The sequence below is a fragment of the Pristis pectinata genome, chromosome 1, assembly GCF_009764475.1.
Source record: "Pristis pectinata isolate sPriPec2 chromosome 1, sPriPec2.1.pri, whole genome shotgun sequence".
Lineage (NCBI taxonomy): Eukaryota > Metazoa > Chordata > Chondrichthyes > Rhinopristiformes > Pristidae > Pristis > Pristis pectinata.
Window position 1 is genome coordinate 54,424,154 of NC_067405.1, and position 24,878 is coordinate 54,449,031.

General features: G+C 37.9%; 1 protein-coding gene across 1 annotated transcript in view; it reads left to right on the forward strand.

Moving 5' to 3' along the window:
* Positions 1–24,878, forward strand: part of ankar (ankyrin and armadillo repeat containing) — a 65,676-nt gene that overhangs the window by 36,990 nt on the left and 3,808 nt on the right. Inside the window, exons 12-20 of the mRNA XM_052029995.1 lie at positions 1,049–1,293; positions 3,235–3,403; positions 7,809–8,050; positions 12,185–12,338; positions 13,942–14,103; positions 19,218–19,324; positions 21,054–21,176; positions 22,145–22,309; positions 23,938–24,055. Of these exons, the coding sequence (XP_051885955.1) occupies positions 1,049–1,293; positions 3,235–3,403; positions 7,809–8,050; positions 12,185–12,338; positions 13,942–14,103; positions 19,218–19,324; positions 21,054–21,176; positions 22,145–22,309; positions 23,938–24,055 (1,485 nt within the window). The remainder of the gene's footprint in view (positions 1–1,048; positions 1,294–3,234; positions 3,404–7,808; positions 8,051–12,184; positions 12,339–13,941; positions 14,104–19,217; positions 19,325–21,053; positions 21,177–22,144; positions 22,310–23,937; positions 24,056–24,878) is intronic.

Sequence of the window (24,878 nt, forward strand, 5' to 3'; positions counted from 1 at the left end):
AGTGGTTGTGCTTGGGGATTAACATTAGAGTCCATCAACCAGAGTACATTTTATGCCCTTGATGCTTTCAAGCAATCATTTTTCCAAGTGTTGTTCAACATGGATGATCACTGACTTATCAACTGAGTAAGGATGATAGATGATGTGGTCAGGAGTCATTGTTAAAGACTCTCAGTGCTACTCTTTCCCACCTGTACATTACCGTGTTGCCTTCACTAATTAATTTGTACCAGGGATTGTGATGGAGGACTATGGCTACAAGGTATAATTCTCTGAATATGACTATGCCAGGCTGTTGCTTGACTAATCTGTGGGACAGCCGTCCCAATTTATACACCAACCCCCAGATGTTTGTGAGGAGGACTTTGCAAATTGACTGGGCTGGGAACAACGTTGCTGTGTCTGAAGTTGGTGCCTAGGTCCACGCTAGGCTGTCCATCTGGTTCTATTCGTTCTCTGTTTGAACGTAGGGTAATGATACAACTGAGTGGCTTTCTAGGCTATTTCAGAGGTCACTTAGAAGTCAAGCACATTACAGAATGATTAGTATTAGTAATAATTAATGGAGCTTGCAAAAAAAAGTTATATATTGCTACTATTTGGAAGATGTAAATATAATGTGATTTCACTGTCAGAAAAAATGCACTCTTACTCCGATAGGTAGCCATAAAATAAACAATACAAACTCCACATCTCTGACAGTTTAAGTTAAATGAGAACCAAGAGTGAAAGGGCACTGAAGGTCACAGGTTTTTGCTTCGGTATTAATTTATTGGAATCCCAGCAGCTAAACTGAAAATGCTTTAAACTATATTGAAGCAATGCTATGCTTTGTTGTGCTAAATTGAAACATAGAAACTTTTAGTGTTAGAGGTAGCCATTTGACCATCTTATCTATCTGGAATATAATTGCTTTTTGAGAATTGATTTTATCCCTTTCTATTTTCATGATTTCTCCACAATCTTTGCAGAAATATTGAAAGTTGCTTGTATTTTTGAGAAGCTAGATTATGTGATTATTTAACATTGTTTCACTTTTTTGATATAGGTAGCATCCCTCCTCTTATAGATCTGTTAAACAGTAACCATGAGACACTGCAGTGTATTGCTGCTGCTGTGCTGTGTAATCTCTCCATCTATCTGCCAGCCTGTGAATCAGTTATTAATTCTGGTATCATCCCAGTGCTTATTTCATTACTGCACAGTCAACAGCCAGAGCTTCAGTCACGTTGTTCTGTCATTCTGTGTGACATTGCCCAGGTTGAGGATAATGCCAGTCTAATTGCCTCCCTTGTAAGTAATGTTTAATTATTTTATTCTGATCTAGAAAATAAGTATAGTTCACTGTCTTATCGCAGGTTGAGACATCACAAATCTATTGACACAACTTGCACAAAGGCAGGGTTTAGTTTTTGGTTGAATAGCTACATTTTAAAAATTATTTCCTCTCTTTAATACCACTGCATGCCAGAATAGTTTCCACAAGACTACGATTGGCCAGAAGAGCAAAGAATTTTAACAGCAAATATGTCCAGACCAAACTGAGTCTCCACAATCTTGTACACTGATTTTTTTTTAAAAAATCTATGCTCACCTTCTCCATGCCTGTCAGTCAAATTAATCACAATATTTCATTTTTTTAATTGTTTTCATTTGAGGTCCTTCTCAGATTTAGGATTTGCAGCCCTGTGAAACAATTGAACCAAGAACTGACATGTGTAATTTAATTTAAAATCCATTATTGGCCAGTAGAGAGATAATACTCCACATGGTCTCTCTTCTGTGATTTTTTTTTGTTTTTGAACCTCTGCTAATCTCTTCTTCAAGCTAGACTCTGTAGGGAATCATGGACAATAATTCATTATTTATTTTTCTGTAGAGCAAAATGTCAACACATTATCGTTTTGTGGAACCAAGCACAATCTAAAATTAATAATTGGTGAATCATATAATTTATCAAGTGCCATAAATTCCATGCCCATTTTCTGCCATGTACATTACTGCATCTTAAGTTTATTCAAAAATCATTCACCCTTTGTTAATCAATATGCAAGTTTCCCTGTTAAGCGTCCACATCCTCCAATTTAACCAGTTATTAGGAGCAGATGCAGCTAAAGCAGGACTTCATTGGAAACAGAATCTAGACCTACTAGAGATTTTCCAGCAGCACTTTCTAAGCTTTCATGGCAAATAGTGGGAAACGGGGGAGGAGGAGGAGGAGATTGATCAAGAATGCTGCTAAATTACTGCTCCATCAGTAACTTAAATGGTCTTGTGCTTTTAAAATAGTGTGCTAATAAGTTAACATTGTATCATTATAAACCCTGTTAATGATAGTGCCTTTGTGCCTAATTATTTTCTGCTTCCAATTCTTATTTTTGAGGAAATGTTGTGACATTTAAATTTATGTTTTCTTTAGCAGAAAATTAATTATTTATTCATTCTCCTTGGCATAGACATGCTAACTACTATGCAGCTCCCTGATATCTTGCACAAATGATATTTTAATAAGTATTGGACACTATTCTGATAAATTACTCAACAGCTGAGTCATTTCTGCTCTAATCCATTTGGTCCCAATTTTCGCTCATTAACTGTCCATTATAACAAAGCTAATTTCATAGTTCATGTTATGAAAATTATTTGGCAGACAACTAGGAACTGGAACCGGATGATATTTCTTTCTCTGGAGTGGGGACATTAAAGTCAATTATAGCTATCTATTACCACAGCTGAAACCAGCTAGATTTGCATAGATTGGGAACCATATGCAGATATTTTAACCAGCATTCTTTGATTTCACTGGTTGAGGTTGTGGTTGAGACGGTGGCCACTAAAGGGTGGTAATGAATTATAAATAAAATTAAATTAATCCATTTGAACTAGAGTTTAACAACCCCAACATTAACCCAGCTGAGTCAGTCAGAACATCCTGATGTACTACTAGTTTTAATCTGAAACATGACCAGAAATTTAGCTTAATTTATAAGATAAAAAAGAATCATGTAGATTAAATGCATCTTGGCACAAGATATTAGGGCAAAGATTTGAACAAACTGTGGAAGATACTTGAAACATTTTTGTTAAAAAGGTAAAATATTCCATATATGTATTAATTAATAGGTATATATAGGTTCTGTTGTTATTTTAGCTTTATCTTACCAGATGCTTTGCAACTTCTTGTAACTATGAGCAATTTAACCCTTTGGAACACCCATCATTTTTATTTCCTAGGGTGCAATTCCTCCTCTAGTGAAGATTTTAAATTCTGAGGTTGAAGATGTGCTTATCAATGCAATTAAAGTCATTCAGATATTATGCACCAACAATCCAATCAATCAGACCTTAGTAGCTAAGGAAGGAGCAATTCCTCTATTGGTGGAGCTTTTAAGTGTGCCATCAGGTAATCTTCTTTAAAGTGTTCTTCCAAAACTTAAGTTGCAATTTTCTTTTGCATGAACACAATGCCAGCTGCAAGGATAGGGGGACGCAATTTGTGCCTGCTTGACCAGGACTGAACTTATCCCACATTGGTTTCCAGGATTTGCTGAATTAAAGACCTTAAGTTACAAATGTTGGAAATTAATTCAGAACCAAAATCAGGTTTATCATCACTGACATATGTCGCAAAATTTGTTGTTTTCCAGCAGCAGTACAGTCCAAAGATAAAAATTACTATAAATTACCAAAAAATGAATGATAAATATTGCAACAGAGGAATAATGAGGTAATGTTCATGGGTTCCTGGACTGTTCAGAAACCTGATGGCGGAGGGGAAGGAGCTGTTCCTAAAACATTGAGTGTGTGTCTTGAGGCTCCTGTACCTCCTCCCTGATGGTAGTAATGAGAAGAGGGCATGTCCCAGACGGTGAGAGTCCTTAATCATGGATGCTGCCTTCTTGAGGTGCCGCCTCTTGAAGATGTCCTCAATGGTGAGGATTGTTGTGCCCGTGATGGAGCTGACTGAGTCTACAACCCCCTGCAGCCTCTTTCGATCCTGCACATTGGAATCTCCATACCAGGCGATAATGCAAAAATTTGAAAGAGTCTTTGGTGACATACCAAATCTCCTCAAACTCCTCATGAAGTAGAGCCGCTGGCATGCCTTCTTCATGATTTCATCTATGTGTTGGACCCAGGATAGATCCTCTGAGATGTTGATGCCCAGGAACTTGAAGCTGCTCACCCTTTCCACTGCTGACCCCTTAATGAGGACTGGTGTGTGTTCTCCCGACTTCCCCTTCCTGAAGTCCACAATCAATTCCTTGGTCTTGCTGACGTTGAGTGCGAAGTTGTTTTTGCGACACCACTCAACCAGCCAATCTATCTCACTCCTGTACGCCGTCTTGTCGCAAATTTGAGATTCTGCCAACAACAGTGGTGTCATTGGCAAATTTATAGATGGTGTTTGAACTGTGACTAGCCACGCAGTCATGAGTGTAGAGAGAGTAGAGTAGTGGGCTATGCACGCATCCTTGAGGTGCGTGTCGATTGTCAGTGAGTAGGAGATGTTTTTACCGATCCGCACTGATTATGATCTCCTGAAAAGGAAGTCAAGGATCCACTTGCAGAGGGAGGTACAGAGGCCCAGGTTTTGAAGCTTGTTGATAGTATTGAGGGGATAATGGTGTTGAACGCTGAGCTGTAGTCGACAAACAGCAGCCTGACATATGTTTTGCTGTTGTCTAAGTGCTCCAAAGCCAAGTGGAGAGCCAGTGAGATTAAGTCCGCTGTAGACCTGTTGTGGCGGTAGGCAAACTGCAGTGGGTCCAGGTCCTTGCTCAGGCAGGAGTTAATTCTAGCCATGACCAACCTCTCAAAGCACTTCATCACAGTAGATGTGAGTGCTACCAGGCGATAGTCATTGAGGCAGCTCACCCTGCTCCTCTTGGGCACCGGTATGATTGATGCCCTTTTGAAGCAGGTGGGAACCTCCAGCTACAGCAGTGAGAGGTTGAAGATGTCCTTGAACACTCCTTGAACACTCCAGCCAGCTGGTCGGCAAAAATTTTCAGTACCTGCCAAGTATACCATTGGGGCCTGATGCCTTGCGAGGGTTCACCTCTTGAAGGGCGTTTTGTCATCAGCCTCCGAGACAGAGATCACAGGGTCACCAAATGCTGTGGGGATTCACACAGGTGTAGTGTTATTCTCCCTTTCAAAGCATGCATAAAAGATGTTGAGCTCATCAGAGAGTGAAGCATCACTGCCATTTATGCTGTAGGTTTTGCCTTGTAGGAAGTAATGGCACACAAACCCTGCCACAGCTGTCGTGCATCCGATTGTGTCTCCAGCTTCACTCAGAATTGCCTTTTCGTTCTCACATGGCCTTCTTATAGGTCGTACCTGGACTTCTTGTAGGGTTCTGGATCACTGGTCTTGAACGCCACAGATCTAGCCCTCAGCAGACTGTGAATCTCCTGGTTCATCCAGGGCTTCTGGTTTGGGAAGACTCGGTATGTTTTCGAAGGCACACACTCATCCACACAGGTCGTGATGAAACCAGTGACGGCTGTGGCATATTCATTTAGATCCGAAGATGATTCCCTGAATAAGGTCCAGTCCATCGATTCAAAGCAGTCCTGTAAACGCTCCTCCGCTTCCCTTGACCGTACCTTCACAGTCCTCGCACCTGGTGCTGAGGTCCTCAGTTTCGGCCTATATCCTAATATGCAGCTAATGTATTTAAAGTCTAAAAGCAGTTTACATATGCCAACATCACTGAGAGTGAAATTTAATTACCTTAAGAAGGTACCTTTTTACTTACCGTTTTACTTCCTGTGTTTGCACTGGTTCCTGAATAACTAGGTTCATTGACAAAGGTGAAAAGTTGCTTCTGTATGATATCAGGGCGAGGAAGGAGGCACTATTTGACATAGAATGGTGGAGGTTTTTAGATATAAAATAATAATAAAGCAAAGTAGCTATAACTGGAGATGCCAAGGCACTTTCAATCAACTCAACCATCTTATGTACAATATGGAATGGTTAACTTCTATTATCCGTCATCACCCTCATTAGGGTCTGCATTAGACATTTAGACTTGATTAGATTCCATTCATATTATTTTATCCAATTTTTCATTGAATAGTAGTCAATATTAGGTCCCAACATTAGTGGGCTGAGAGGAACAGGCATGCAAAATGCCACACTCTCAGAATAGCATACAAATGGGACTTGAAGACAAAAGAGACTGTATATGCTGAAATCTAGAAAAAAAGGACAGAATGTTGGAAGAACTCAGCGGGTCAAGCTGCATCTGTGGATGCAAATGATATAAGTTGAAGTTTTGGGTAGAGTCCCTGCATCAGGACTGAGAGGGAGCAGAAAAGATTGCCAGCTGTATGGAGGGGGGTGGGATAGAGGCTGATAGGTGGAATCAGCTGTGAAGGGGATGATGGGCAGATGGAACCAGATGGGAAGAGGAGATGGAAGGGATGAACAAAGAAAGAAGAAAACTAGGTAGACAGGTGAATGTGTGTGGGAGGAGAGCACCAAGTATATTGTCTTCTGTCAATATCATTCCTGAGCTTCCTCCCAGAATAAACATAAAAGCAGCTGGGAATAGCTTGTCTTTTGATTTGCCCTCCCTTGCTATAGCAAAATGTTGTGTTTAACTCAGTATTCAGTAACTTATCACATGGGCAGTGTAGATTTGGAAGGGTACCCTACCATTCCAGTAGAGTTCTCGCTTTTCCAATAGTTCCTGCAATTCCAGTAAAGTTCATTATGAGTCAGATAGAAGAAAAATGTGATAAAGAGCTACCTCCTCTGAAGCAATCTTCCCACCACACATAATTTCCTGATTATTTCCAAAATGTCTGTTTCACTATTAGAAAAAGAGTAGATACTTCAATTGAGGAGTCCTGTAATTGGAAAAATGGCATGAATATAGAGAAAGTAATTGATAATTTTAACTTCCAAGATTTTCCTTCTCTTTTAATTAGATTTTAACAAATATTGCAGCTGCATGTTCTCACCATGGTATCATAACCCCACAAGTTCAAGAAATTGGAAATGCGGGACTCCCTGGGTTACAAATGACCTGACTTATGAAAATTCAACTTCACGCAAATTCTCCCATATATTTTTAAAGAATTTTCAAGCTAGTAATAATAATGTTTCATGGCATTTACTAATGATTGGATACAGCATATATTCCATTAGTTTAATTATGGGTAGCATTAGGATAATTATTCAATGAAATGAAAGAATTATAGCAAGTGTGTGTAAAGCGATATATGGGTAGCTATAGAAAATGGATGTTTCTGACTTATGGAGAAATCAGCTTATGGACAGTTCTCAGGAAATGAACCTTTATGTAACCCAGGGACTGCCTGTATAACTAGAAAACACTGGTCAGTTAATGTCTGAAAGAGACAAAAAAATATTTGTATCTCAATTGTTTCATAGGGCTGCTGTATATTTTCAACACTGGGTAACATTAGTTCTTATTCCAAGTCAGAGACACAAGAAACTGCCACTGCTGGAGGAACTTAATGAGTCAGGCAGCATCTGTGGAGGCAGAGGAACAGTCTACATCAGGACTGAGAGCGTAGAGGGGAAATAGCCAGGATAGCCTCTACAACTCTGTCTTGATGCAGGGTCTTGGTCTTGACTCAAAACGCCAATTGTCCTCTGCCTCCACAGAAGCTGCTTGGCAGGCTGAGTTCTTCCAGCAGTTTGCTCTTTTGCTCTTTATTCCTAGCCAGTTGGATATACTGCCAATGTTCATGGGTAAATGATTTAGAATGTGTAGTGAGACTCAGATTCCTAACCTTTTCATGGAATTACTTCCTGTTATGTAGAAGTTCTGATGGGCTGTGCTTCAGTTGCTTTGGCTGAAATTGGTCGTGGACATAGTTTGAACCAGGATGCGATTGCAGCTGAAGGGACAATTCCCCCTCTGGTAAAAATCCTCAGTGGACGGAAAATCAAGATGCAACTAAAGGCTGTAGCGGCAGTAGAGGTTTTAGCTGACAAAAATGCTGCGGTACAAAAAGAATTTCTTGAATTGTCTGCTGACAAACACATTTTGAAGCTTCTTAAGGTATTTTATAATCAAGATCTTGTTTGTGAAATTTAAATTCAGTAAAAACATTCATCAGTAGCTTGTTCATTGTGGACCAACAGTTGAAAAGTTTGAAAGCTTCTTAAATGTGGAATGATTTTCACAGCATTTTATGGTGCTTCTAATTCATTATAAAGAGAATTGTGTTAACATTTGTACATAGATTTACTGCCTTCAAATTATTTGAAAAAAAAGTAATCTCCCATTCAGTTTATTTAAATCCTATCTTGACACTCATCTATTCCTTCTCCAGTGGCGCATTGAGAAGAACTTTTCTTTCACAGCTCCAGCAACTAAGGTTCAATCAAGAACACCAATGTTGTCTGTTTGGAGTTTGCTCATTTTCCCTGTGACCCCTTGGGTTTTCACAGGGTGCTCCAGTTTCCTCCCACATCCCGGGGACATGCTAGTTGCTGCTTTAATTGGCCACTGTAAATTTCCTCTAGGGTAAGGTATCTGGTACATTCTGGGGGAAATTGATGGGAATACGTTACAGGGAAAATTAATGGGGGAATGGGATTGCTCTGTGAGCCAGTATAGATTTGTTGGATAGAATGGCCTCCTTCCTTGTCTTAAAGAAATATGAAATATTCTTCAGCCTATGTTTATTTGTTTTTCACTTTAGTGCATCTATGCTTTTTACCTTATCTTCTCAAAGTGGTGTCATGCTTTTGCCATTTTTTGGTGAAAGAAACTTCTAAATATTCTTTTGGGTGTATTAGTGATCATATTAAATTTGCAAGGAACACCAGCTTCATGCTGTCTGATAATTTGCATGGTTGCTTATATTTTGAAAGGCTATTTTTAAAAGTAGCCTGGATATTTTTGTTTGTTTACTTAGAGGGTGTGTGCATTTCCAACATTATCAAGGTTTATTGCTGAGCCCCTACTGCCTTGGGTAGCTATTGATATTCACTCATGGGGGAATGAAACATCACTACCATTTACTCTATTAGGCTTCTCCTTATAGGAAGTAATAGCATACAAAACCTGCTACAGCTGTCTTGCATCTGATTGTGTCTCTAGCTTCACTTGGAATTGCTTTTTCATTCTCACAATGGCCTTCTGTAGGTCATACCTAGACTTCTTGTAGGGTTCTGGATCGCTGGTCTTGAACGCCACAGATCTAGCCCTCAGCAGACTGCGAATCTCCTGGTTCATCCAGGGCTTCTGGTCTGGGAAGACTTGGTATGTTTTCAAAGGCACACACTCATCCACGCAATTCATAATGAAATCGGTGACGGCTATGGCATATTCATTTAGCTCCGACGATGAATCCCTGAATATAGTCCAGTCCACCTTGAACACCTGCAGTCCTTGTGATGATAGTGGTCTCATAATGGCACTAAGTTATGACTCTAGTATTTAGACTCAGCAACAATGAAGAAACAGCAATGTATGTCCAAATAGTGTGAATTAGATGGGGGAGGGGATGATGCAGATAATGGATTTTCATGTGCCTACCGCTCTTGTTCTTATTGGTAGTAGAGGTCATGCATTTAGTCAAAGAATCCTTGGCAAATCGCAGCAGTGTATTTTATGGATGGTACACGCTGCATCCATCTTGTGCCAGTGGTGGAGGAAGTGCAAGTTTAGGGTTGTGGATTGAGTGCCAACCAAGTGGCTGCTTTGGGTCAAGTTTCTTAAGTATTGTTGGACCTGCACTCATCCAGGCAAGTAGAGAGTATTCCATCTCATAGTTGGCCTGCTGGAGGGAAGATATTGGGGAATCAGGAGCTGAGTCACTCACTGATAATATCTCTCACTTGCTCCTGTAACCACAGTATTTGTTATTAATCCATTTAACTTTTTGGTTAGTAGTAAACCTCAGGATGTTGATGGTGATAGACTCAGCATCAGTAATGCTATTGAATGTCAAGAAAAGTAATGAAACTTCCTTTTGTTGGAGGTAGTCATTGCTGGATACTTTAGCAGTGTGACTTTTACTTGTCTTTTTCAATCATAATCTAAATGTTGTCATCTCATACTCCCTTGAGAAACTTTTGCTTCCATGTTAGTCTTGCATAGTTGTCCTCAAACAAACACAACCGTCTTCCCTTGGGCTAGGGTATGACTCCATTCTTTGGAACATTTTCACTTCGATTCCCATTGTCTTCAAATTTGTGGAGTTCAGCATTCATTCTCACCTTACTTCTGGAATTCAGGTCATCAACCTAAAATGTCATCACAGATGCTGCCTGACCTGTTAGGTATTTCCAGCATTTTCTACATTTATTTCAAATTTCCACCATCTGCAGTTTTTTATGCTTTTCAGATTGCCTGATGTTTGAATTCTGTGATGACCAGAGCCTTAAGAGAAAGCCAAGATGAATATCCACTTAGCACCTTTCAATGTGGTTACAAATGTCTCAGTCTTGTCATTGGTATTTGTTTGCAGTACTTTACCATTATTGATATACATGGGAGAATTCAATCCATCAAATGTTTGAATTACCACCATTTGCTTAATTATAGTTAAAATTGTTTAATTATACCATTTATGACAGGATGTGGTAAGTCTGCAGAGCTTTGATCTGACTTGATGCATGTGAGATCACTTAGCTATGTCTAGAACATGTGGCTTCCACTGTTTCACATGCATACGCTCCTGCTGACATTCAATAGCACTACTGTTGCTGAGTCCTTGAAACTTCAGCAGCTTAGCACTGAACGTTTAGGGATGTCTGGTGTTGCAATTGATTTGCTTGTCTACATTTTAATGAACCAGTGTTGTTCTTGATGGTAGTGGTAGAGCAAGGAATATTCCACACCTTGAGATGACTGATATTGCTGGAATGGAATTGTGTTGTTGCTGAAGCCCATTTCGCCCATGGGTGCCCAGTGTTCAGCTACTAGGCATATTTTATTATCTAACTCACATGACATAACATGGATTTGTGGTGCTTCTTCCTAATGGTGTTCAGTATGGAAGAGCCCTGATTCAATAGCTGTCAGAAAGCAATAGGATCCTAATGGAAGAACCTGGGACATTGACTGAAGGTTTGATTCTGAGTATGACCATGTTGTGTGTGACTAATCTATGGTTCACTTCCCTTGATTTAGGCATGTCTCCAGATGTTCTTGAGGAGAACATTACTGGGCCAACTAAGCCAAGTGTGTCTTTGTCACATCTCATCAAGTATCTAGGTCAATGTCAGGTGGTCCAATCACTTTAATCTTACTTGTTTAGAGATACATTCATGATCACTGGTACTAAATGCACATAATTTAGTAGTACTGGTGTGATGGAATACACAGTATGTCTGGAATACATTTCAAGGTAGAGTTCAATTTTTTGCCACTATTGTACATCAAAGATAGAACTTCCAACTGGGATGAATTTCTAGTAATTGTGTTGTTTATTTTTCAAAAATATTATTTCATTCATAAAATTTGCAAATATATAATACAGTACATTCATATGTTATCGTTCTTAATAAATAACATTATATCAGCATTACATCAATTTTCCTTCACATATCTTCCTTGAGCAAACATTCCAATAGTCCTTACATGGGTTCCAGCCTCTGTGTGCCATGGAAGCAGGGCATTAAATTGTGGATTTTCCCCATAAAGCCTTTGCAGCAGCTACACCAAACATCATCACATTCCTCAGCACATAGTTCCGGACCATAGAATGGGGTTATCCACAATACTCTGCTTCTCCTTGCACTGGAAGACCAGCAGGTTTTGGGCAGAGCAGGGAACACCTTTCACCAAGATGATAAACTTCCAGCAGCAGTTAATGTTTGTCTCAGAGTACATCCTTGGGAACAGTCCCATGGCGCACAGAGTCCTACTTTGCACATTTGCTTGGGATGAATTTAAGTAAAGACCATTGCATCTGATTCTAGACCACCTTGGCAAACATACGTTCCAGAAGTAGAAGCTCCCGCTCCTTCTACCCCCATCAAGAGCAACATGAATGTACCTTCAACACTTGAAGCACAGTGATTGAAGAGGAAAGCTCACCACTGCCTTCTTTCTGAGGGCAATAGGGATGAGTAACTATTAGTAGTCTTGCTGTTTCCTTGTGCGTAATGCTCTGAAGTGTGATGATGTACAACATACAGGCAAACTTAAACACTGCCATCTGTAATTTTTTTTCTTCAGGTTTTTGAAATGGAGATCAGAGAGCAGGCTGCAACAGCTATTTGGGCACTGGCAGGACAGACTCTGACACAACGAAAACATATGGCCAAGGAAATTGGTTATAATTTGGTCATTGATCTTTTATTATCTTCATCTGATAAAATGCACTATGTTGGTAAATTGTTGTTTTCTAATAAGTTTAATATTTCATACATTGAAAAACATAACACCAAGCATAGATTTCTAACATGATTATAAATTGTGCTGAGATACAACTGTTGCTAGGATGCAAATGTTATTACCTTTACAAACCAGCTCTGAACCTTAGTTCTGTTTTCAGGATGGAAGGGAAAGTTTATGAGAAGAAAGACCCCATGTGCTCTTTTTAGTGCCATTTACAGTGACCTGGTTACAATTTGTCTGATCATTCAGCTAGCTTTAGATGCTGCACTGTGGTGCAGCAAGTGAGGGCATCAAGAAATTTCAATTGTTTAGAATTTTTCTTGAAAATATTTTTTTCTATTCAAATGTCCATGTTGATGAGCTGTCTCTTCCTACTTCCTGGATCAGTTCGTTCCTTCTAAAAAATGTAATTTTAAACCATTAGGATTACACAGAAAACAGCTGAGATTGTTCTCCTTGCAACAAGTATTGTTAAAAGAAAATTTGGTTGAAGTGTTGGAAATTGAGGGGTTTTCTTGAGATGAATAGGAAGAAACTGTTTTCATTGACAGAGAGTAACCAGGGATACCTATTTAAGACAAAAGGCAAATAAATTGGGGGAAGTGAATAGAATTTATTTCATGCAACAAATTTTAACAATCTAGAATGCAAGGATGGATAGCATTGTCACATTCAAAAGAAGATTAGGTTTATACATTTAAATTTGCAAGCCTTTTGAGAAAGAACAGGGCCACTGATAATAGGCTGAATGCCCTGCTACAGTAGTGTAGTATTCATTGGCAGTGTAGCTGTTAAGCAGTTGCATAGATGATAATTCAGTTGCAATAGAAAATCAAAATGGAATTCCTATGGAAATGATGGAGAAATTAGTAATTGACTTGAATTAGCCTCCTCCAAAGAGAAACCTACACAACAACTATCTGCATTTATTAGTTTATATCATCGTCTGCAGAACCTCTGAAAATATAAAATCACTTTACGTAGTCATCAAATGGAATTAGCAAACTCAAAAGGACACAACTTATTTGCTATCTAATGCAGGAAATTTTGATAATTCTGCAAGTTAAGGTTTACTTAGGGTATAACTAAATGAACTTGCTTTTTATTCAGGTATATTGCACATAACTGTAGTCTTTAATTCTGGACTTAGAAGTTCTGCAGAATATAAATATATAAAATGTGCAAACTCAGTAAGTATCATGTTAAATTGCAATCATTTCTGAAACCTAAATAGTTTTCTAAATATTTGGGTTAATAATTTTGCTCCTTAAAATATTTGTAGGATATTAGTGGTTGTTAATCATAGCTTTCTTTTTCTTAAGCATTTTATTCAATATAGATTGAATGGTATTGCTACTTCATTGCTTTTCATACAATATATATAAGGGACAACATTATGAAGTACAGTTCATGAAACTACAAAATGAGTTTTGACCTCTCTGCCTTGGCTATTAAATCTTTCAGTATTTTTATGAATCATTTTGAATTGTATTTTGGGAGAATGTTTATGTGAATCAGGCATCTTTTTACATAATTAGACTCTTTACTGTTCTCACAGCAAACATTTGAAATAAAGCAGTTGTTTATTTACTTAGCTTGCCAGGCAATGATTGCCCTGAGTGAGTGCAACAAGGAACAACAAAACAAAATATGTGCAGAAAATGGAATCCCTCCCTTGATTCGACTTTTACGAAGCTCAAAAGTATCTTTGCGTACATTGTTGAGTGCCATCACTGCCCTGGGTACTATGTGTGTTGGTTAGTATACTTTTATTACTAGATGTTCAATCAAAGACACTTGGAGATGTACATCAGCTAATGTCATAAAAATTCACCTTGCATTGAAAATTATTCTCCCTTTTTCCATCAGATTCTTTAAAGTTCCTTCTAAGAAACTTTGATTCATGCAGAAGTCCTCAGTAATCTAATACCACACTCAAGTTTCTGTTTGTTTGATGTGAGTTTAGACAGTGGAGGTCTGGTGTTGGTCAGTTTGTGAAGAAAATAATGTAAAGCTTTGTTCCATAGTTTAGCAGAAACACTAACAAGATCATAGTATGAAGCATTTCTTTCCTCTGATTAGGATAAATATCAATTTATAGCAGCAATGCTCTTGACCTTATAGAAGTATATAAAATCATGAGGGGTGTAAATAGGGTGAATGCAAACAGTCTTATTCCCAGGGAAAGGGAATGAAAATTTAGAGGATATGGGTTTAAGGTGACAGAGGAAAGATTTAAAAGGGACCTGAGAGTCAACTTCTTCACGCAGAGGGTGGTGTGTATATGGAAAAAGCTGCCAAAGGAAATGGTTGAGGCAGGTACAATAACAACATTTAAAATACATCTAGACAGGTACATAGAGAGAAAAGATTTATAGGGATATGGGCCAAACACTGGCCAGTGGGACTAGCTTAGATGGGCGTCTTGGTCAAGTTGGGCCAAAGGGTCTTTTTCCGTGCAGTGTTACTCTATGACTCTATGACACAGTTAACAAAGCTGCTTAATACCCATGCATTTTGAAAATCAGTATTTAGTCAGTATCAAAGGAAAGGGCATATAAATTCCAACTCATATACCTAAGGAGAAGAAGACACCTGTAGCCACTATCAGGCTCAATGGAGTCCCCGTTGCTTTGCTGGCCTGAGCATCTTATTTTCCTAAAAGCTGTTTCACATTTTCATCAGATCACATCATCAGATATTGAAAGCCTGATGAGCTTCTGGCAAATCTCTTTGGATTATTTGTCAAGTATTCCAAGAATGGTCAAACTGACTAGAAGGACAGCAGCAGTCAAAGATAAATTCCAAGCACTGGTTGACCATTCCTGATATTGAATGTTCCAGCTATAGATTTTACAGTAGCTGCAGGTGTATTTTGCAGTAGTGACCTTAGCTTTTCACTTTTCTGTGATCCAGAACTTGATGATTTCAGGTGTCTTTTCTGTGTTAGCCTCCACCCCAGTAATTCATTTCTTCGCGTATCACCTTCTGCACGTATATCCTTTTACAAACTGATCCCTGGGCCTCTAATCCAAACTTAAATCAGCTGCAGCTGTTTTTCAGCTAATTAGATATGGTATCCTTGGCAATTAATGATTTATGCAAGAAATCCTTATTCTGCAAATATATTACCCCAATTTTTCAGTTTTTTACTGATCATGCTCTGACTGAACATCACCTCAGACATTTTTGTGCAGCAAATATGCCTTTGTTTTCATTCTACCAAAGAAGAGTGAGGCATCTGTATAATACTTATTTTTTCTTTTATTATAGACAATTCTTTTGTGCAAACCAAAGTAATTATTTTTTGATGAAATTATTACTAGCAATAGCATATCTATTTTGGGATTTGAGTTTTGGGAAAAAACTCCATCTTCAATTCAGCTTACTCTCATTATGTTTGCTGGCAACATTTTAATTAAATGCACGACTAATGCATACTGACAGAAAAAAAACTAGGCATACCTTCTCAGGATCTGATTTACTTTCACCTGTTTTAAGCCAGTTTGCTCTCTAAGTAAAGAGGTAATGCTGAGGTATAGGAAGCCTGAAGGGTGAATAAATGAATGTGAGCCTAAGGCCCATCCTCCTCAGTTTGACTGTGAGTAAATGAGTTCCCTTCAAGTAGATTCTTTGTGTGGAAAGCTTAACAACAACGCCAATTTGAAATGACAGTTAAAGCTCTTTAAAATGAGCATTTCTATGCTGAGCTGCCAGAAGATTGGAGAATAGATAATGTTGCTCCTTTGTTTAAGAAGGGCAACAGGGACAAACCAGGAAATTATAGGCTGCCGAGCCTTATGTAAGTGGTAGGGAAATATTAGGGGAATATTCTTAGGGACAGGATTTGCCCACATTTGGAAAAGCATGAACTTATTAGGAAAAGTCAGCATGGCTTTATGCGTGAGAGGTGGCAACACAGTGGATAGAATGTTAAAGAAGGCGCATGGCATACTTGTTTTCATTGGTCAGGAACTTGAGTATAAAAGTAGGGAAGTCATGTTGAAGCTGTGTAAAACTTCAGTTAGACTACATTTAGAATACTGTGTGCAGTTCTAGTTGCCACATTACAGGAAGGATGAGTAGGCTTTGGAGAATATGCAGAAGAGGTTCACCAGGATGTTGCCTGGATTAGAGAGTTTTAGCTAAAAGGAGACACAAGAGATTGCAGATGAACGGTCTTGACCTGAAATGTCAACTGTCTATGTCCCTCCCCAGGTGCTGCCTGACCTGCTGAGTTCCTCCAGCATTTTGTTCGTAGCTATAAGGAGAGGTTGGACAAAGTTGGGTTATTTTCTCTGGAGCATCGAAGGCTGAGGGATGACCTGATAGAAGTGTATAAAATTATAGAAGCATAGATTGGTTAGATAGGCAGAGTCTTTTTCGCAGGGTGGAAATGTCAAATGCCAGAGGGCAGAGGTAGAAGTTTAAAGGAGATTTCGAGGCAAGTTTTTTTTTTAATTACACAGAGAGTGGTAGATGCCTGGAACGCTCTGCCAGGAGAGATGTTAGAAGCAGATATGAAAGCAATGTTTAAGCGACATTGAAACAGACACACAAACAATTAAGGAATAGAGGGGTGCAGACCATGTGCTGGCAGAACAAGGGAGCATAATAAAATTAAAACTAGGTCTTTAAGGACTAAAACCAGAAAGCACATTTCACACCAAGTGGAAATTGGAATTTGCTTTGGATGTGAAGTCAAGTAAAGTTTTGAAGACAACTCAGGATATTGTTGTTGGATAGCTTGTCAAAGTATATGGAGTATACACTGGGAAATTGAACAGAGGTACAAATCAGCCATTATATCATTAAAAACTCAAGAAATTTAATAATCTGATCCATTCCGATGTTCCTTCAATACCTTTTTTTGGTAATAATAACCATGTACAATTTTAAAGACATCTCCTATTTGAAATTTCTTATATAATGCTTTGGATTTGTTCAACTAGCACTGTCAGACAACCCTAAACAAAGAGATCTACACCTTTTTCAGCCATAGTTCCTTGCTGCTTCTCAAAAATCAAATAGTCCCTTCAAATAGACATTTCAGATATTACAAATTACATTGTCATGATATGTCCAATCTCTAAACTGAAAGCAAACTCTCATTATTTTGCCTCAGCCAAATTAGAAGCTCCTTATAAAGATGCAACATTTAGGAGATCCTGCAAGGTCATTCCAGTAAAATATAAATCAGAAGAACTCCCTCTGATCAAAGGGCCTGTCAGTAGAGCAAATATTAAATTTTTCCATTAATGTTATGGAATACAAGTAAGATTTCTATTTTTTGAAAAACTCTTTCTTACTACCTCCATATTCTTGCTCTAAAAACAAAACCTCATAGATTAGATTAGGTTAGATTCATAGAATTATATTTCATTGAAACAGGCTCTTCGGCAATTCATCTATGGCAATCAAGATGCCTACCTAAGCCAATTCCATTTGCCTGCATATGATGCATTTCTGTCTAAATCTTTCCTATCAATGTATCTATCCAAATGTTTTTTAAGTATTGTAATTGTACCTGCTTCTACCTCCTCTGGCAGCTCATTCCATATACCTATCATCCTCTGTGTGGAAAAACCTGCCCAACAGATCCCTTTTGAACCTTGTCATGATCTGTTTTGGGGTGAATGAAGATTTTCCATGGCTTATTTTCTACAAATCCTAACCCTAACCTCTCTCACCTTAAACCTAAGCTCTCTAGTTTTAGATTCCCTGAGAAAAAGAATGTGACTATCTATCTGATCTATGCCCCACATAATTTTATAAACCCCTCACCCCTCCTCCGTTCCTTATAACTCAAGCCCTCCAGTCCCAGCTACATCCATGTGAATCTTTTCTGCACCTCTCTAGCTTAATCACATCCTTCCAATAGCATTGCAACCAGTACTGCACACAATACTCCAAGTGTGGTCTAACCAACGTTTTGTACAACTAACTCTCATCATGTTACGTAAAACCCTAGACTAAAATACCATTGCCATTTTACCTACTGTAACAAGATGGAAATTCAACATTGAGTCCAAAAGGCTGCGACATGCCCAACTAGAAGATGCCACTCCTGAAGCTTGTGCTGGGCGTTATTGTAACAGTGCAGGAAGCCTCAGACAGATGGGTCAAAGTGGGAGTGGGATGGAGAATTAATGTAGAGAAGGGCTTTGTCAGCATTGATAGAGGGGAAGCCATATTGAACGGTTCCCTTATACGATGAGATGGACTCTTGACCTCACAATCTAGCTTGTTTGACCTGGCACTTTATTGTCTACCTGCAATGCACTTCCCTGTAGCTGTGACACTTTACTCTTTACTCTGTTATTGTTTTTACCCTGTACTGCCTCAATGCACTCTGTACTATCTCAATGAACTGTGTAATGAATTGATCTGTACGAATGGTATGCAAGACAAGTTTTTCACTGTACCTAGGTACAAGTGACAATAATAAACCAATACCAATACCAATACTTCAGGAAGAAGGAGAATATATCAGAAGCACCTGTGTGGAAAATCTGAAAATTGGAGCAAATACAATGGAGATACAATACAACCTAGAAAATGGAATGGAGTTCTTACAGGAGGCAGGGTGGGAGGAAGTATAGTTAAGATGATTGTGAGAGTCAGTAATGGATATTTATTGCTAGCCTTTCCCCTAAGATGGAGATGGAGGTGGAGTGATTCAGGGAGGGAATGGAAGAGCCAGAGAGGAAACATGTGAAAGAGAGCTGCCGATTTCCACCTGCTCTTCCCTGCAAGTGATGACCTCCGACACTTATTTCACATTTGGGAGAAATCACAAAGTTATTAATGTATACAATTATTTTCCTAAATCATGTACTAAAACAACTATAATATTTGTTTCTTTTTGTAGGTGTTGCACACAAAAATAATCCAATTAGTCAACAGAAGATTGCAGAAGAGGGTGGCATAGATGTACTTCTCTATTTGCTTTTTTCCACACATTCTCCTCAAGTGCAGGTAACAGTCAAGGGATTATTAAAGTGGCAAGACTGCATTTACTCATGGTAACTGGAGCAACTTACATTAGAGGAAAAAAGTCTCTTATTACTGACAAGACTGCAGTGCTTAGATCATTGCATACATGTCAACCATCAGATTTTTAAGCTGATGCTGCTTTGAACCATTTAATTGCTTTTCATTGTATCAGGAGAAAAATATCAGTTGTTTTTACTAAAACAAGAGGTAGTTTGTGAGAAGAGTAAGAAGAAAGGTATCAGAAGCAATCAATTAGAAGCGATGTTCCTCAACTGTTAGTTTAACACAAAAATATTATAAGGGATCCAACCTATTTTACAGGCTTAAAGTAGATATACTGATATCTAATTTAGCAGTGGAGAGGCCAACACCTGATCTGCATTGGATCATTATTAAATTGGCCAACACATTTTATTTAGGGGCTCCAGGAGCTTCTTGAAATGACTGTTGGATTTAATTTCAATATTAAGGTGAGGCATCTATGTTCATTGCAGGCCCAGAATCCTAAATTAATTAGCTTGAATTAAAAATTGCGATGCTAAACCTCCATTTGGTACTTTTCAGTCTTGAGCAGCTATCTGGCAGTCCTATAAATCAATTAGAAGCAATGTTCCTCAATTGTTAGTTTAACACAAAAATGATATAAAGGGTCCAACCTATTTTACATGCTCAAAAAGAGCAAAGAGCTTGGAAAATGTTTGGCATTTTGAAGAGGCAGAAATAAAAAACACCAAAAGAACACTTACATACTGCTACAGGTCTGTCCATTCCCTCCTGAGCATCCTTATCAGTTGTGGTCATAATCCTCTGCATTGGCTGAAATTCATTTAGCCTGTCAGGCAAGCACTTTGAGGGTATATTGACCGGTACCTGCAACTCAACTTGTTTATCCTGAATTGGAACAAGTTATATGTTTGTTGTACCTATTTTGAAGCACAAATAATTTAGCCCCCAGAAAGTTTAAGGTGAAAGGTTGGCTATAAATATGAATTCAGAGAAAATAAAACATGGAAACTGGTCATTCATCCCAAAACAGATTATGACATGGTTCATTCTCCACAAAAATATCTAAAAACACTCAAATCACATATGTTTATTTAGCAGTCAGCACCAAAAGGAGGAGACTGTTTGGGGATTTTATGAAGCATTATCAATCCCCATGTCTAAGATTTTGCCATAGTGGACATGTGATGTTTGATGCAGACTGCTGCCCCATTTTGTGTGTTAGAGTATCTAGCTCTGCTTCATAACATTTTGAGAGCTCCCTTTCAGCTTATTTTCACATAGCTAATTGAGATTTATTTAGTATTTTGTAAGATATGGGGAAAACTTCACTATATTAGAGCATATGGAAATGTAAGGATCACACTTCTTCGACAAAAAAGCAGGAGGTTGCAACTTCATGTGCAAGTCTGTGTACCTGTCCTGAACTGCTATTTTCATATTCCAAGGATAATAAATGATCTCCAGTGAACGTCAGTTAAATCCATAATGTATGTAACATTGACAAACTTTTGTTATCTTTTCAAACCTCTACTTTCCGAGGTTCATATGACAAATGGTTCAACTCTTTTTAGGCAGTAATTTAATTAAAAATAAAAATATGCCAGGAAAACTTCCCTTAAATGTACTCACCATGATTAAATTATGCGGAGTAAAAAAACCCTCAAATATTACTATCAATAACATATCAATTTATTTTTGTGTATAGGTAGAAGTGATCTATAGCTTGGCTTGCATTATGTTGGGAAATATTGAACTACAGAAGTTGTTAAAGGAGAAAAAAGGCTTGAGCTACAAGATTGTATTGAATCATCTTAAAGCTGATGATAAAGTAAGCAGCAGTTAATTGGTACAATGTAAATGATTTTTAATTGGATTATGAATAATTTTGCATATATTCTCATGCACGAATGGAATGGGGATTGCCCAATGTTTTACCAATTTAAATGAATTATCTCATTCATTAAATATTTTATTTATATTATCAAATTTTATTGTGGAAAATCCCTGTAACAGTAGTTCTTCCTTGCATAGTGTTAAAGTTGGCTGCAAATAAACAAAATATTAACTGATAGTGTTATGAGCCACAGGAACTGAACTATAGAGATTGGATAGGTCCCAGGTTAACTCCCTTTGATACCTGTGTTTGATACCTGACCTTAGTCAAATTGCTAGTGGAGACACATTGTTTAGTTTCAGAATTTTTAGCTGAAGAAAGAGATAAAAGATAATTTGTTGAGAATAACTCCCTTTGTCAATATGCATAAGTAACATATAAACAGAATACAAATTTACCTAGGGTATCCACAACACTTGAATAATCCATTTACTGTCTAGAGTCAGCAATAAAAATGGCCAGTCATGGATGAGTTATGGCTCGTTACCCAATGTTCAAATTAATATGTAAGGAGAGAAAATTGTAAAAAAAAAAGTATGAAATATAATCATTCGTATAAAATGAAATATATAGTGTTTTAATTGAATTCATTATTTATTTACTAAAAAAGCATTCATGGAAAAAACACAAAGAACTAAATAAGCATTTCTTTACCAGTTCATCAGCCATGACACAAGATGAAAAGGGAGTGTGCAATACTTTAATGGTGACATGCATATTTCAGTCATGTATAATTAAAAACATCTGTACTTAAAAAAAAAACATAAGGTACATCTTTTGTAACTAAGTAGATTTAAGATGTATACTTCCTTCGTGTACAGTAGATAAAATTCTTTATAATTCGTTTCCATGATAACAATTGAATATAGAAAACTCATTGCAGTTCTTGTTTATCCGTCAAGTTTCAGGATGGTATTTTAAGAGCAGGTGGTGCTTTAGCCCTCTGTGCTTTCAATAGTCCAAAACAGCAGCTTCTGATACGTGAATCTGGAGGCATTCCTGTGTTGGTGTACCAGAATTTTCTACAGTCCAGAAAAGAGGTGGATCAGGCCAACGCTGCATTTCAGGTATCCATCCAGGGGAACTATCTACAAAGCCAACCAGATTAACATAATCCAATCATCTCTACACTCTAAAAAATTATATCCAGAATGCACCACCAACCTTGGAGTCATAAAGTTATACACCACAGAAAAAGGCCCTTTGGCTCACCATGACCATGCTGTCTGCTGTACCTACTTACATTAATCCCATTTGCCTGCATTAAGTCTATAGCCTTGTGATTTCTGAGGGCCCAGGTCCAGGCCAGTCCCTGGGTCCCTGGCCCAGACTGGTCCCTGGTACTCAGACCCAGACCATTATTAGATAATGTTTATTTGGTGATATCTAAAGTGCATTAAAGTAGATAAAAGTGGTGTGAGGTAGTGAAGTAGAGACCTGCAGGATGTATTTCTGATTTTGGCCTTTCCACAGTATAACCCTACGTACTGGATTCAGCAGCAAATTATGGCTCTAATTGGCAGTGCAGCTCCTCGTCAAGGCTATTTACTCTTATTTGCCATCAAAAACTTACAGATTGTAGATTTTTGTTTTAAATTACTGTTTAACATCTGGGCCTTCTTCATTTATCTTTTATAACTCATGAAAATTTACTTACGGTCCAAAGAACAAGATTTTGCTGGTACTTCTGGCTGCCTCATTAATAATCTGAATATGGTTATGGGTGATCTAGTAGGGTCACCTCCAGAGCTGAAGGAGGTGAGGGACCAACAAGGAATTTAGCAGAAAAGAATAGCAGTAGCAGCTATGATTAGAGGGGAGAAATGCGCAGAAGGCCATATTCCGCAGTATGTCAGTTTAGCAGTTTGTCAGGGAGCAGAATAACTATATTAATTTTACTGAGAAGAAATGTCTGAGGTGCTCTTGTTCACCAAGCTATATCACCTGTTATAGTCACAACTTAAGCTTCCTCCCCACACATTCTTGACCTTAACACAGTAAACTCTTTTCAATAAGGTTATATATTAATGATGTATTATAGTTTGCAGTCCACCACTGCATTATGGAAGTCACCAAGGCCATCTGTCCCAGAAAGAACACACTCTTTCCCCAGTTCAAAGCAGAACAAGAGTGTGCTAGGTTCTACTCACCTGATGGGCTTCCCCTGAGTGAAGTGTGTTATCATTCTGCATCCACATTGTCTTATTTCATCCCTATTCTTGCAGGATTTTCTTGTTATCATTAGTGACTTGTTTATTTGACAGTGTCTTTTATTAGAAATGATAATATTTCTGGTGGGCTAACCTGAAATGAAAAAAATGTATGGATTCATAAAGAAGCACTCTAACTAAAGAAGAATAAGTCACTACCCTCCATACTGTAGTGGGCTTCATTTTCTGAATTTAAAACTCTCCTGGATAAATTTAATTTCTGGCAATAATGACTTAATGTGCTATCTGGGACCAACCACATGTTCAAACAATTAAATACTTACAATGAAAAATTGTGATACTATGAAGGTTGGTAATAGATGACTAACAGCCTTACATAGATAGAAGTCTGTATATGAGTAAAACTTGCAAAACCTAAAGAATAAAAGGTTGCATAAAATGAGAAATAACCTGTTAGTTTATTGACACATGAAATACATGCCAAAAGACCTGATAGTAATTTCTTTCTTTTCAAATTGACACAGATGATAATACTGGCGAAGGTGATTGTAGATATGGATGAGGTCACACTAACAGCCACAGGCATTGTAACTTTAGTTAATCTTCTTAAGTCAGAGAAGCCATCCACGATCATTGTAGTAGGTAAAATGGATGTTATACTAATTTTTTTCAACAATGTCACTAATATCTATAGATATAATTCTATATTTAACTAAGCCAAAACAAACAGAACACTGTTATGAATCAATTTATTAAATTAATAGAATTAAGACTGGTGGAAATATTCCATCTACCCTAAGCATTCACTGGTAGCTAATTGCAGGTTGGTTGATGCTATATATAATGTTAATTGTGCATCAAGGTCATCAATAATCCAGTTAATTATATTTCAACATATTTCACCTAGCCAGTGGCCCCCACATCCTGTGGAAGAAAGGAGTGAAAATTCCATTCCCCATTATTTGGTCCCTGCATGATAACTTTATGCTAGTCTTTTTTCTAGGTTCTCAACACTTAAAAGTACATTACTAATTGTATTCCTTTGTTTACCCTATTCCTAAAGTTCATTTTATAAGTGGGAGGAACTTTGTTTACTGAATTCCAAAAGCAAGTATTAAAAATTGCATACATAACCAGATCAATCGCTACTGTTTTATTTAGTAATCAGAAATGACAGATGAGTAGAAAAGAGAAAATATGATTATTGCCCAAGAGGAATGAAGTTAAAAGCTTTTTCCATGAATACTCTCCTTCACTGTCCTCAAGATATTAAACTTTCTTCAGTATAATGCAATTGAAAATCAATTTATGTTTCCATCCTATAACTCAATAATATCCACAATTTGTCAGTGCTGGACTCCGATGGCTCCCCCCTCCTCACAGGCCAGGTACAGCACTAGATACAGAGCAAAGTAACAGAATATCAAAAATGTCAAGAAACCCCTGAATGAAGAAAATCCTTTCC